General features: G+C 42.8%; 1 protein-coding gene across 1 annotated transcript in view; it reads right to left on the bottom strand.

Moving 5' to 3' along the window:
- Window positions 1-14,843, bottom strand: part of Map4k5 (mitogen-activated protein kinase kinase kinase kinase 5) — a 96,459-nt gene that overhangs the window by 10,131 nt on the left and 71,485 nt on the right. Inside the window, exons 19-26 of the mRNA XM_055595398.1 lie at window positions 14,373-14,414; window positions 13,333-13,417; window positions 12,153-12,232; window positions 11,734-11,794; window positions 8,028-8,142; window positions 7,646-7,704; window positions 4,847-4,950; window positions 4,322-4,499 (exon numbers count right to left, since the gene is read on the bottom strand). Of these exons, the coding sequence (XP_055451373.1) occupies window positions 4,322-4,499; window positions 4,847-4,950; window positions 7,646-7,704; window positions 8,028-8,142; window positions 11,734-11,794; window positions 12,153-12,232; window positions 13,333-13,417; window positions 14,373-14,414 (724 nt within the window). The remainder of the gene's footprint in view (window positions 1-4,321; window positions 4,500-4,846; window positions 4,951-7,645; window positions 7,705-8,027; window positions 8,143-11,733; window positions 11,795-12,152; window positions 12,233-13,332; window positions 13,418-14,372; window positions 14,415-14,843) is intronic.

The following is a 14,843-nucleotide window of genomic DNA, read 5'->3' as shown; positions in this document are numbered from 1 at the left end:
GACATTTCTGAGTCTATGCTAGCTCCTAGCCCTTCTCACCTCCTCCCCCCCAGCTCACTGACTTCCCTCCCCATAGCTATTCATTTTCCTTATAACCCTGCTATTCTTGGTAGGCTTCTCACTGTGTTTTCTCTATTTTCTATCCCCTGCTAATTTCCCCGCTCTTGCATATAGCCCTGGCCATCTCCAGTCTACTGACCAAATTCAGTCTATTTCTTTCTCTCTGCTTTGGACTCTTCCAGATGTCTCTGACTATTTTCGCTCTCATCTCTAAGATTAAAACAAAACAAAACAAAACAACAACAAAAAACAAACAAACAAACAAAAAACCAAAAAGTTTCTCCTTAACCATACCATGAAGTAGAGAAATTTTTAATTCAGCAACATGGCACCTCTGGCAAGGGATCATATCCAAAGACCTTCTAGGTCTATGTGATATGGCTGGAATGCAGACATGCTCTGGATTACAGTATGATCTGGTTGGAATACAAACATGCCCATAGTACACACCTTTAAGCCCAAAGAAGGAATATAAGATTAGTTTATAGAAGAAAGCAGCCATGCTTAAATAAAAGTGACATCTAATTGAGGGATATACAAAGTGACTAATCAGAGAAAGATTTGACAGAATGAGTCAGAGATAGAATAACCCCAACTCTCACAAGAACACGACAGGAAAGAGAGGCTACTTAAGAACAGTGCAGAAAGGGGGGATGGAGGGTAGATTTTTACTGAGAATTGACTACCAGGACAGTTTTACAGAGACAGGTTGCAGAGAGAACAAACTAGATACAGGTCAAGACAGAACAAGCCCAGAGAAGGAGCCAGAATATTAAAACATATTGCTAGAATTAGTTTGAGGCCAGGCAGAGCAATTAAGTTAGAAGTTGAGGGAAGCCAGTTTGAATCAGTCAGCTTGGAGAGGAGTTCAGGCCAAAAGAGCTGAGTTGAACCAGCCAGCGAGAGTTCAGGAAGAACTAGAAAGGCTTAGGAACATTTCTCATCTCATCCCCTCACTTGAGAAAATAAAAATATTTACACCAAGGAGCAGTCATGTCATCAGTTTATACTACAGGCATGTGGGGCTCCTTATAGATACACCACTGAGGAGCACAGTATTGGTCAATACAACCAATAAATTATCTTTCAGGAAACACACCAGATGTAATTTTTCTCAGCTAATCTATGTTCATCAAATACCAAGGAGTGAGCATGCTGAGGGCTACCCTCAGAGTCAAGGATCATGCAAAATGAATCAAAATCTGCAAAGGAAGGGCTCCAAGAACAGAGCTCACTTCAATGCAATAGCTTTACCAGCTGAAGGCTCTTGGTTCAACAACAAACATAGCTGGTAGTTGGGTTAACAATTACTTGAGAAAATGAAGCCTATGGAGGACAAAAGCAGGACTAGAAAGGGTGCCTCCGTCGTGTGCAAGGAAGAGCTGATGACCTCAGAGGCTTGGCTCTGCTCAGAAAGTAATATATTTTGGTCTGTTTTTATTTTAGCTGGGGCAATGTTAAAGGTGGATATAATATGACATATATGGCATTAAAACACAAAAACGTCTCAAAAGCCAACTCAAATTCTGAGATTCAAAAGATGACTCAACAAATTTCTAGCCTCAAGAAATGTAACCTCCCACATACCATCTGGAAGAAAGGTATATTGCCAATGAGTAACTATGCAACGATCTCTGATGCAATACCAGTCAGCAAACAAATTGCTTGACTATGGGATGAAGATCATCTGGGTTTTTGCTGTTGTTGTTTTCAACTCTTTTTGAGACAGGGTTTCATTAGGTAGCACTGCCTGATCTCACTGCCAGAATGCTCGGATTAAAGGCCTGCACCTCCACGCCCAGCTAATAATTTTTTAAATAAACTTACCCATAACCACTTTTTGAGTGGTACTTGCCTAACCGGGAACCATTTCTATTTAGGTGCTTACTCTGGTGAACGCTACTTCACACCTTTTTGTTTGCTTCATGGGAGGCACACACCCAACTGCAGAGGCCACAAAACTGTAGAGAGAGATGACTACAGGTGCAGTGGCTTTCATCTTTCCCTTCACTGGGAACTATGGCTTAGTCTTATGTAGGGAGTTCACAGTTCAGGGCATGCCAGCTTGTTAAAATTTCAGTAAATCTGTGAGCCACATAGCCTTAGGCTGGTGGTCTGAAACTGAGTGTGGTGGTAGTGTTACTCTCCAGGTAACCACAGCAGAGGGCTACAACCCAAAACTCAGGTTGCAGGACATCTCTGGGTCAGACTGATTTTTCTCTGTGATGTGTGGGATCAAACAGTACCTGTGTGTGCTCGTTACAGATACTACAAACGAGCCACATCCTAGTCTTATCCTGACAGTGACATCAATGTGGGGCCAATGTTAGTCTAATGTCAGTTATCAATGAAGTCATGAAGCATCAAGTGCAATACTTGTAACACACTTCCTCACAATGCAGTGAAGACTGCAACAGGGGTCTGAAATAAAACTGCTGTAGGCAAAGTTTAAAAGAGGCTTAATAAATCAGGGTTGACAAATGACAAAATACACCAGCACAACAAACAGAAAAAGGAGGATTTCCTCTCACTTCACATATTCTATAGGTTTAAAAATTAAATTCTTCGAAATCCTCGCTGATAGTGCTTTTGAATCAGACACTTCATTGTTGTTAACTAGCTACCCTGTGGGGCTTGAGGACAGTGGAAATCATCCCTCCTGCCCAAGCATTGCCCCAGACTGTCAGACATCTTTTCTCCACACCCCAACTCTGCAGACTTCCTGTCTGAGGAGCCTTATCGCACTTGACTTGCAAGGCTCACTGTTTCCAGCACCTGCAGGTGCGGGCACACGGCATCTGCACTTTGGCCGTCATTCCACTTGACATGTTAGCCATATTCAAGGTAGCGTCATTCTCATTCCTCCCTCTACCACGGGGCCTGTAGGTAGCCAGGGTGGCCTGGCTACTTATTCCCCCAGCTTTGCCTCCTGATGTGCCATCACACCCAGTACGGGCTCACAGTTTTGAATGGGTGAGTAATTCTCCACAGTGTAGATGCACCACATTTTCATTAGCCGTCCATCTGCTGAAATCAACCTAGGGTGAGGCAATTCCCTACCTTGGTTACTGTGGAGAACGCTATAGTACGGGCCTGTGCAGTTCTCTTTCCAGCATACTGATGTCATTTTTTCTGGGAAAGAGTACATACCTGACAGCGAACCTGCTGCATGATGGAGCAGTTCTGTTTCTAGCTGTTTGAAAAGCCCCCACACTGTTTTTGAGAATGACTGTGTAACGGAATCTCCGTGATCAGCTCCTCTCTGCATCCTGACCGGGGTCTGCTACTGTTCTATCTCTTTGGCAACAGCTGTGTGGACTTGCTCTTCTCTGTTGGTTCATGCACTGGGTATTTTCACCCGAAAAATGGATTCTTGGCTGATCTTTTCCAAACTTAAACTCTGACAAAAACTTCCCTGTTCTTCCAGAGTCACATGTGATGAATACCTACACTCGCCAGCCAATCATCGAAAGAACATTGAATACTCCAATAAAAAAAGCTTGATGGCTATTTCAGAAACTTCTATCCATGTCTTAAGAGCATACCTACTGAGTGTAAAGGTAAGGGGGAAAGACAGGAGAAATAGGATAGGGACACTCGGGAATTCTTAGCTTGAGATGCTAATAAAAATTTAAGAAAATATTACAAAACATCATCATTTATTTAGGAAGCCCAAGGGTGAACTGCTGCTGGCTCAGACTTGCAGAAACGTAGTTCATTGATGGGACTGAATGTTCGCCCCTGTGCGCACGTCTGAGCACCACATGCATGGCCTGGTACCCACCGAGGCCAGAAGAGGGCACTGGACTCCCTGTAACTGGACTGTGAGCCACCGTGTGGATGCTGGGAATTGAACCTGGGTCCTTTGCAAGAGCAGCCAGCTCTTAAACATGGAACCAGCTCAGACTTTTAAATGTCCAGAATACAAAACTTCTTCAGTAAAATTAGTTTGTATAAAATTTCCTCGAGCAAGGGGCCAATAAATACTTGCTGCCAAGCATGATGACCTGAGTTCAATTCCTAGAATGCACATAATAGAGAAAATCAACTCTCACAGGTATGGGTACCACATTATATATACAAATGAAAAGAGAAAGTCTTGGGCAAACTACACATAGGTAAACTACATGTAGATAATTTCTTGGGCTCACTTGGAAAATTATGTTTGCATTTTTATTTAGGGGCACACAAGGGTTGAACTTCAGTCTCTGCCTCTCATAAAGGTAAAGCACAGACATAACATACACTGAAAAACACTCACCTGCACCAATTTCTGTAAACCAGGAAGATGCAGAATTCAAGTTGATTGTCTCAAACTGAACTACTTGGTTTGGCTCCGTGCCTTTGCTGATAGCTACACAAACCATGGGGTACTCTTGCTCTGGTATCACCAGCATCTCAAAAACGTTCAATGGACTTGGTAGAGGAAAATCAAAATGCTGCAACAAACAAGACAAATATAGCAATCTTTAATCTGTATCATGTTGTGTGAAGTCAGCAGAAAGGCAGGTTCTAAAAAGCTTACTTCTCTGTGTTGATGAGCAAGAGTGCCGTTCAGAGAGACGTAGGGGAATTGTCACATTCCTATCTGTGGCTATAACGACTCCAGAAGCTTATTAAGTAACAGGAAGCTACAGAGAAGCTAATGCTAAAAACATACACCATCACACACACAGTTCCTCCTAACTCTCCAGGGGCTGTCTCTCATAGCAGTAATTACAGCTGTGGCCTATTTTAGTCATGCACAGTGCTTTCTCAAGACAAAGTGTAAGAAAGCCATATGTACCTTTATCAACATGAATTTCTGCATCGGTTCATACCACTGAAGCAGAACAATTCCAGACTGCAAAGCCCCGCAGAGGTATTTATGACCCGTGTAAGGGTTTCTAACTGAAAAGAAAGAAAAAAATAAACACCCTAATCACATACACATCATTGAATTTTTTGTTTAGCTAAAAGTGACAGTTGAACTACATTCACCTAAAAGCCAAGTGACTTTCTTTTCTTTTGAGACAGGGTCTCACTGTGTAGCTCTGGATGGTCTGTAACTCACTGTGTAGACCAGGCTGACTTTGATTCCCCTGCCTCCTGAGTGCTGGGATTATAGATAACTCATGTTTTTTTGTTTGTTTTTTAATGAAGGCTATAAAAGGAACTTTTAATCACCTGTTTCAGTTGTTGTCTCAGGAGCTTATTGCCTCTGTCTGCTGACCTAGGCCGAGTCCTGGAAGCTTCCAGCCTCCCTACAATCTAACCTAGGCCTAGACTGTTTTTGCTCTCTGTGACTTACTGATTAATAAGCTCACAAGCTCATCCTTTCTTATTCTGAGTTCATAGCTGGCTGGCTCAGCTTAGCTGTACTGGCTCAAATTCCTCTCCCAGCTGACTTATCCAATCTGCCTTCTCTCTCAGTCCCTGAATTGCTCTGCTTGTCCTCAAACTAACTCCAGCAATCTGCTCTAATCTTCCAGCTTGTTCTGCCTTCAACCTCTCTCTGTAAAACTCACCGGTTAAAAACTGCCTCCTCCCTCTGCATTGCCGATTAAGTAGCTTCCCTTTCCTTTCTCTTCTCAAGAGAGTTGGGCGTATCCTATTCTGTCTAATCTTTCTCTGATTTGTCACTTTCTGCCACTCAATCAGATATCACATTCAAACTGGGTGCTTCCTTCTACAAACTAACTTTATCTTCATTGCTTGGGATTAAAGGCGTGTACCACAATGCCTGGGCCTAAGCTTTTCTTTACCTGAAACTTGCATTACACCAGGCTGGCCTTGAACTCTGCCTCCTGGATTGAAGGCTTGTTTATATTTCAGCCGGATCACACAGACCTGGAGAGTCTTTGGGTGTGATCTCTTCCCAGAGTAGCCATGTTCTAAATTACAATTCCTCTACAGAAGGAAACCCCAACAGCATGCGATGTGAAAACTATTTTTAGTTGACAAACTACTATCTTAACCAGGATGATGAGAATGGATGAAAAATAAACTTTCCTCTTCCCTTCATTTTTACTTATACAAAAAATACGAATCAGAGATCACATATATTTATTTCTAAATATGTTTAATATGTTGGTTATTAACTATAGGGAATTGTTAACGAGATCTATGTCACTTCTATAACAGGTAAGTTACTCTAAGGCCCCCCAAACTGCTTTTAAATAAACTGAAGGAATAAAATCTGCCAGGTCTAGAGACAACTGAAACTACTACATACTGTCCCTATGGCAGAGCAGCGTGAGGGACAATGACGATACCTTATCATGTTTATCATGGATACATGGTTTAATTCACCTTGCTGGAACACCCGGGACAAATCTATAAAAGTGCACACTGGTGCCTTTCTCCTTTGAGGCTGCCATCACCCACAACGGGCACTGGTTATGTGAGCAGGCAGCTGTCTAGGTTCTGCAGAACTCCATCGTCTTAAGACTGCAGGCTTCTGGACCTTTCTGAGCCACAGACCTTAGCATGACGACAGACACGCGATTCTCCCTGGGAAGCTGAACTCTGGGTCTGTCATCACACAGTGTAACATCTCAGTCAGCGAAGGCCTGAGTGTATCATGGCGGTTCCATAGACTACATTACTAGGCCACATGTCACTTGGTTTATGTAAGTACAATGGTTAAATCACTCAATAATATGTGCACCATGAAGTGACACATGACTGTAGCCAGAGCACACTGTGGGTTTTGTTTTACAGAGTACCTTTTCATGAAAGTAAACATGTAAGCTCATGATCAGACAAACAGACAACCAACCCTGCAAGTTAGAAGTCCAAGGTTGGAAGAGACTGATTCTAGGCTCCATCACTCTCATGAGACATAATCAGTGTCAAGAACTATCTAAGGGGCTAGTGAGATGGTAGATAGTAAGGAATGTACCTCTGCTTCAAGCCCTCAGCTAACATTCCTCTTCTGAGAACTGCTGGCTAAGCCTCTGGAATGCCACGCTTGAACTCCCATCACGCCTTACACCTGACAACGCAGCTTAGGGCAGGGCCAGCAACACCAGGTAATTTTAGTAGGAGGAGCTAGTCATAGCAGAAAAGCCAACAGTGTGACCCTGGGGTTGGGGGAGGGGGCTGGCTCATGCAGTACCAGCTGGTCACTGGAGGGTTGGCGACAAGATTACCTTGCAGGCAATCATACACCTTCATGGTGGGGACCCAGCAAAAACTCTCAACGACTGGCAGTGCAGTCAACTGCCACACGGCCACACCACAAAGGGACAACAATGCCCGCTACTGCGGCAGCACCGAGCCGGCGGTCCTGTGCTCTGTCTCATGCTCTGCCTCATGCTCTTCCTCACAGCTGGCTTTAACCTGTATTCTACCCGGTACTCACAGCCACAAGCATCACGCCTGTGGGTGAGCTCCAGGAGTCCTTTGAGCAGTTTCTGAACCTGGGGGTAGTTTGGGGTAAACACGACGTGAGAAGTGAGCCTGGCTTGGTGGATGGTGACATCCACAGCTGCTGACGCTCTTACACTGACTTTTCTTCTTATTTACACTACGAGATTCCTCATGTAATTTTAAAGATACTAAAAGTTCTAACCATCTTGTTAGAGCAATAACACTTACTCACCTATGCAGCATTTGTGACAGCCTTTTGTATCAGGAATCTTTGTTGTCAAGGCGAACTTTCTGAAAATACAAGACAATATGAATAGACTCTATTGTGGCCTCCATATGGTGACATATGAACCAGCTGTGCCAGAATCAAACAGGAAGGGGCTTAAAAAAAAAAAAAACACCATGAACTCTGACTTTAGACTGATTTTAAATGATAAAGAATTCATTGTAAAACTTCCATATATCATTTTCACTCACGAAACATGAATTCTTTGCACTCTGGATGACATATAAATTAAGAAAAGTTAATTGTTTCACTAGACAAGGAACACTGGCAACTTAAAAGTAGACACAAATACCCTCATCCCCAGTAGGATCAAAACGGTATGTAATACCTTGGCAGAATGCGGTCAGGAAACCTATGGGTTTGGATATGGGCAGCCAATCCTGGCTTTTTGGCTTGTTCAAACAAAGCAATAAGATTGTGAGAGTAGAGCTGAAAGGTTTTTCCTGTAAAAGAGAAAGAAATTACTTTTACTAGAAGAAAAAGAATTTTCAAGTAAAGAAAATCCAATTAGCTGGGTATGGTGGTGCATGCCTTTAGTCCCAGGAATCAGGAAGCAGAGGCAGGTGGATCTCTCTGAGTTCAAGGCCAGCCTGGTCTACAGAGTGGGTGCCAGGACAGCCAGAGCTACAAAATGAGACCCTGTCTCAAAAACACCAAAAAGAAAAAAAAAAAAAAAAAAAAAAAAAAAAAAAAAAAAAAAAAAAAAAAAGAGGCAATTACCTTCTAAAGTGATGAGTCCAGTAATGTTCAAGGACCAAGCAAAACAGAAAAACATGCAAAACACAACAAACAGACCTGGTTAATATTATTTTGAAGGGTAATGTATAAAATTATTTTCAAGTAAGTAGATAATTTTGTGTAGACATTCTGACAAATAGGTGATTTGGGAAGAATACATGTAAACCTGTTTGATGCTAGTGGAGAAAGATAAACTGTCAAACACTGTGCACATGTGTGTTACAAACAGTTACAAGAATATACACGAAAAAGAAAATTCTTTAACACTGTCATTATCTTTTTGGGACAGATCTATCTATTAGCAGTTCATCCAATAACCTTCAATTAAAACTGACTGTGAATAAATTTTTAAATTCACAGATTATAATAACAGGAACAGTGAAATAAGCCAGTATTTTGAGTACAGTGATAAATTAAGGTACAGCCATATATGCCACATTGTAGCAGGAGATACACACAAACATCATCTGATACTCATAAATGGTGTGACAGAGTGACAATACCTGTCACCAGCACAAACAAACCACACAGGTATTTTATCCTCACAACAGTTTCTGTGTTTTCTTAGAAGAGAAATGTTCTGGGCAACACAACATCTTTCTTTTTTCTCCACTTCTCTATGCACTCAGACTTGATACCCATGCTCTTTGTTTTAGGAGTAATTCTAACTGCAGTACAGAAATGAACCAATCATAAACCATTCCTTGCCATCCTGTGTTACTTCATGAAAATATAAGGTGCACTATGTGAGGTTTTAAAGCTATGTCTGAAGACAACCATGTCTAATTATAAAAGTAGCAAGATCTACAGAGAAGCTATTCTCTGTACACAATTCAGAACCACTGTGCAGCTGTGTAGTGGCAGGGCCTGGGGGCCTGGGAGGCCCAGGCTCGAGAGGCCATGGTCTTAGGAGTCATGGGGCTCACAGAGGTAAAGTGGAAGACAAAGGAGTGGATCCCCTTCACCAATCCAGACTGCCTGGTCATGGACATGAAGGTCAAATCCCTGGAGGGCAATCTGCCTGTTCTCCCTGCCATCGAGGAATCTGTGCTCGTCGACTTTTCCTGGAGTATGCCTAAAAGATGAGGTTCTGAAAATCATGCCACTGCAGAAGTGACCCGGGGCAGGGGGCCAGCTTCAAGGCTTCGTCAGTACTGGGGACTACAACGGTTACACTGGTGTTGGTGTTAACTACTCCAGGAGTTAGACACTGCTAGTTGAGAGGCCGTCACCTTAGCCGAGCTTTCACACTGTCCCTGTCCGGAGACCATTTGGGGGACAAAGACAGGCAAGCCTCATGCCATCTCTTGCAAGGTGAGAGGCTGCTGTGGCTCTGTTCTGGTGTGTCCCATCCCTGCCCCCTGAGGCCCTGGCATCGTCTCTGCTCCTGTGGCCAAGAAGCTGCTGCTGCTGGCTGGTACTGATGACTGCTGCACTGCCACCCTGGCCAGCTTCACCTTTGCTGTCATCTCCACAACCTACAACTTGGCCCAGACCTGGAAAGAGACTGTGTTCACCAAGTCTCCCTTTCAGGAATTCACTGACTACCTGTGAAAATGCATACCCTGGTCTGGTTCAGAGGACCCAGGCTCAAGCTGTGGCTACCATATAAGAGCTTTTATGCATAAAGATAAAAATAAAGCCAAGAGGATTATGTACTCTTTAGAGCAGAGGTTCTCAACCTGTGGGTTGTGGCCCTTAGGGGGACAGAACAACCCTTTCACAGGCTCCCCTAAGACCACAGAAAAACACAGATGCTTACATTATGACTCACAACGGTAGCAAAATTACAGTTATAACATAGCAACAAAAATAATTTTATAGTTGGGGGTCACCACAACACGAGAAACTATATTAAAAAGTCAAAGGCATCAGGAAGGTTGAGAACCACTGTTCCATAGGATCCTTCTTATAAGCCATTTACACAGAAATGCTGTATGTTTCATAAAGGCTGTTATTAGCTCAGGTACAGATTCCTGAAGAATCTCCATTAAGGAGAAATAATAATTAGATATCTTGCACTACAAATGAAACCAATCAGCCTCTCGGTATCTATGTAAGTCTAATGCTGTTTGGTGGGTGTGGTGGCTTGAATAAGAATGTCTCCCATAGGCTCATACATTTGAATGCTTACGATAGCATTTGAAAAGATTTGAAGGATTAGGAGGTTTGGCCTTGTTAGAAGTGTATTACTGGGGTTGGGCTTTGAGGTTTCAAAAGCTCAAGCCAGCCCTGGTCTCCTGGATGTAGCTCTCAGCTACTGCTCTGGTGCTTCGTGCTGTCATGCTCCCGCTGTGATGATAACGGACTAAACCTCTCAAACTGTAAGCAAGACCCCAATTAAATGATTTCTCTTCATAAGAGTTGTTTTGTTCATGTCTCTTCACAGCACAGTAGGTAAGAACTATAGTTCTAACGATATGCTACCTTATCCAACCCTTTCATTAGCACCAGCTATCAAAAAACCTGACAGTGTTCCAATCAGAACAGGTTGTTCTGGAACCACCTTGTTTAGATTAAGCTGTACGTACCTGGTGTGTATTAGTGTAGATCGTGTGCTTTGTAGGCCAGAAGTCAATACTGAATGCTGTTCTTTAGTCAACGCCTCACTTGTTTGTGAGATAGGTTCTCTCCCTGGTCTGGAACTCACCTACCAGGTTAGGTTGCTGGCTAGCGAGCCCAAGAGCCCCCTGCCTGTGCCTCCCTGGAAGTGTTTAGCACACCTGCTTTTTACACAGATACTGGAGATAGAATGCTGGTCTCAAGCTTGTGGGAAGGCACTCTACAGACCAGGCTATCTATCTCCCCAGACTCCTACATGAGAGTCATCAATCTAAGATACTTCACATTGGTCCAGAACAACAAACTGTATAAGACTTAACAATTTACTTAGCACTTTGGGCTGTAACCCTCACAACAACCTCGCGAGACTTTTGTTGTTTTGTTTTTACTGCCACTGTCCTGTTTTGATGATGAAGAAAATGAGGCTGAGAGGAGGTAGTCTGCCGGAGTTCATGGGGAAAGGAGGTAATCACGTTGGCCCTCTGCTTCCTCCGGCTATACTGCTACCACTCAAAGGGAAGCAGCCGGCAAAGGTGGACGTTGTGGAGGGAAACGGGCTCAGCAGATCACCTCCACGTTCCCCTCCCTCAGGTGTCCAGGCGCAGGGGAGAGGCTGGGAAATGCAGCCCTCACGGAAAGCCGGACCCTTTCTCGAACAGCAAACGGCACTGTCATGCAGGGTACAGCACCATTACATTTCTCTGTGTGCCTGTGGTTCTCACAGTTGTGCATACCTGATAATGACATAAGTGTATTGTTGATGACGTAGAGCCACGTACATTTCCGTGGAAACAACTGGAGAGAAGAAGAGGACAGAAGACCAGTAAGCATGTGCCTGCCGTTCTTTCCTCCTACCCTGCCCCAAATCCCAACCCCGTCAAGAGGTTCTGCTCAGAGGTGACTATGGCAGAGCATGCTCTTAGCGTGCACATGCAGAACAAAACAAATAGTACAGTAAAAATGCTTCCTTTGGGGAAATTACCAGAACCTTAAGAGAAAAACAACATCTTTCAACATGAGCACGGAGACAGTGATGCTGCCCCTTTCAATATTTAAACCATAAAAATTAAGACTAGTACCCACACAAACAGATTCAAAACTGCACTTCTTTAATTCAATTTGCTCAAACTAATTAAGTTAAAATTCTTTTTACCTGTTCCATAGTTGCTTCGTGTAGCTCATTGAGATTCAATGTGTAAATACCATCTTCGGTTCCAAAAATAATGTACTGATCTATAATGGCAAGTTACCCGAGTTTATTATTATATTTCCTAAACCTGCTCGCTCAGAGTAGGACTATACAGTGACAACATTTACCATTAGTTGGCCACACGTGCAACACAATTATTTTCTAATGCCTGCACCATCATGTCTCGTTCCCGTGTTTTAAAAAGGAGCCATGAGCTGTATAAGACGTCACCATCAACGCTGCCTTTGACTCTAAACTGCTGCTGTGCTGCACATTTGCAAGATATGCCAGATGCTCAAATATAAACCGTGACCATGACAGGCCACACAGAACGAGCACATTTCTTGTTTAGACATTGATTCTAAATACCACCACCACTAAAAAGAACCAGAGCTTCTAGGCTAAAAGACTGATTCTGATTCTGAGGAAGGAGGGTGTGAAATAGACAGGAAGGTAAGGGACTGTTCCCACATGGAAGGACACAGGCACTGCCTTTGCCCACAAATCCTGGGAAAATGTGTCAGAATAAGTCACAGTGATAGATACATGTTACTGAACATGAACCCAGAAGTCCAAACAGACTAACCTGAGAGGAATTTTAAACTGAACGCTAGACTGGAGAAATTCAAATGAGTGGAGAAAGTGAAATATAAATATGGATGTTTCCTCATTTTTTTTTGAGACCCCGTCTTCATATATTTCAGACTAGTCTTGAATTGCATCTTCCTCATGCCAACTCATGCCCCCAAGCTAAGCTATGAGCACATAATGCTTTTACTCCTAAATATTTCAGTGTGTATTTTCTTTAACAAGTTTTATCCAACCACAGAACACTGAGACTGAAATAACAGTACCCACTGCCTATGGACTTTAGTGGCTGATGATGAGTAGTCTCATCCTTCCAAATTAAGAACACGACAGCTGTGACAGCTCGTTAGCCTCCTTACCAGAACAGTTCCTACACACTGTTCAACTTCAAAGTTCCTGAACCCAAAGCTGACCAACTTACTTAGCTTGTCATAGGATCCTAAACCATATAGTATCTATGGTGCTAATTTGAAAGTTAACAACTTCAATTCACTAATTACAAAGATCTTTCTTATAGTAAACATTTTATAGGAGATATATAATTCAGAAATTGTACCTTTTGTATCAGGGTGTATCCAGGATGTTGCACAATTAATTTTCAAAGGACAGCCATCAAATACTTTTGAAAAACATGCTCCCATCTTGTTCATAAAGAAAAAAAATAGCTTATTTTATTATGCAATTTTGATATTTCTAGAAAATAATGCAATGTCAAACTCTCTGAAGAAATTTGAAGAAATAGATTTTTAGTGAAGTTAGACTTTTCCTTCCACTTTAAAGTCAACGTATTAAATTTACCAAACATCTACATACTGAATGAGCTGCAGGAACTTTGTTACTTCAGGACTGCCATTATTAGTATGAAATGACACCTGACTTTCTGCAGCATCCCTGCAGTGATTAGAACTGCAGTGCAATTCTAGAATGCACGTGACAGACGAACAGACCAAGCTTCCGTTCAGGTATGAACTGAAGCGCTGGGCGTAACTCGTAAAGCACCCTGTTCCCATGTCTGGCAGCACCACCTCCCAGGTCTGCAGAGTGAGTGTTAACCTAAGCTTCCTCTCGCCTTCTCACTGTGCGCAGCTCAAGGTGAGACTGGCTTCTGGGGGGGAAAGACACTCACCACACAAGGAAGGTGGCCCAGTGTTGACATACATTAAAATTAAGCTGGTGCTTAGACGCTTGTCTGAGAACCCACAGCCAGAATTTATGAAGTCTCAATCGTGTTTCTCTTTGTGTTCTTTCTTTTCTCCTGCTTCTTTTCTTTCTTTTGGTATCTGACTGCTCACATGTAGCCTGGAACTCACTGTGGGCCAAGCTGACTCTGAAACCATGATCTTTCTGCTTCAGTCTACAGAGTGCTAAGATTATAGACAGCTGCTAGTACATCCAACTTGGACTCCAAATTTTAACTGTTCCACTCAAACTGGGACATGTGATCTGACTACAGTACATTCACATTTAGCCGCCAGCTTTATATTGACAATATTCTTTTTTCTAGTGGCTCAATGTACCTGACAGGAAAGCTATTTCTACTGCTTCTAAAGAGATTTAAACAAATCAGCAAGTAGGTCACAAAAAAACAGTCCTCACCAGCACTTTTGGGGTGGGTGGAAGGCCATTGATGGTTGGTTTCTGTAAAAAAGAAAATTTAAGTAATTTTTAATACTGTAAGAAACTCTAGGTTTAAAACTTTAGCCCTTTATTATTTCAGTTACTATACATATAATAACTTGTTTTTAAATTATTTTTATTTTATGTATATGGGTATTTTGCCTGCATGTATGTCTGTGCACTATGTGTGTGCCTGGTGCCCACGGAAGCCAGAGGCAGGTGTCAGTCTCAGAAGATCCCCTGGGACTAAAGTTACAGATGGGTGAGAGCTGTCATGTGGGTGTGAGAATTGAACCAGGCCCTCTGGAAGAGCAGCCAGTGCTCTCAACTCCTGAGCCATCTCTCTATACATATAAAAGAAACGGACCTGACCCCGAAGCTCTGACCTTTAGTGACCTCCAGGCTCTGGTGCCTGCCATGCTCGACTCTAGGTACCTGAGTTCCCATCCT

The sequence above is a fragment of the Psammomys obesus genome, unplaced genomic scaffold (genome assembly GCF_907164565.1).
Source record: "Psammomys obesus unplaced genomic scaffold, mPsaObe1.curated_primary_1811, whole genome shotgun sequence".
NCBI classification, from domain to species: Eukaryota; Metazoa; Chordata; class Mammalia; order Rodentia; family Muridae; genus Psammomys; species Psammomys obesus.
This window is presented reverse-complemented; position numbering and strand designations above follow the sequence as displayed.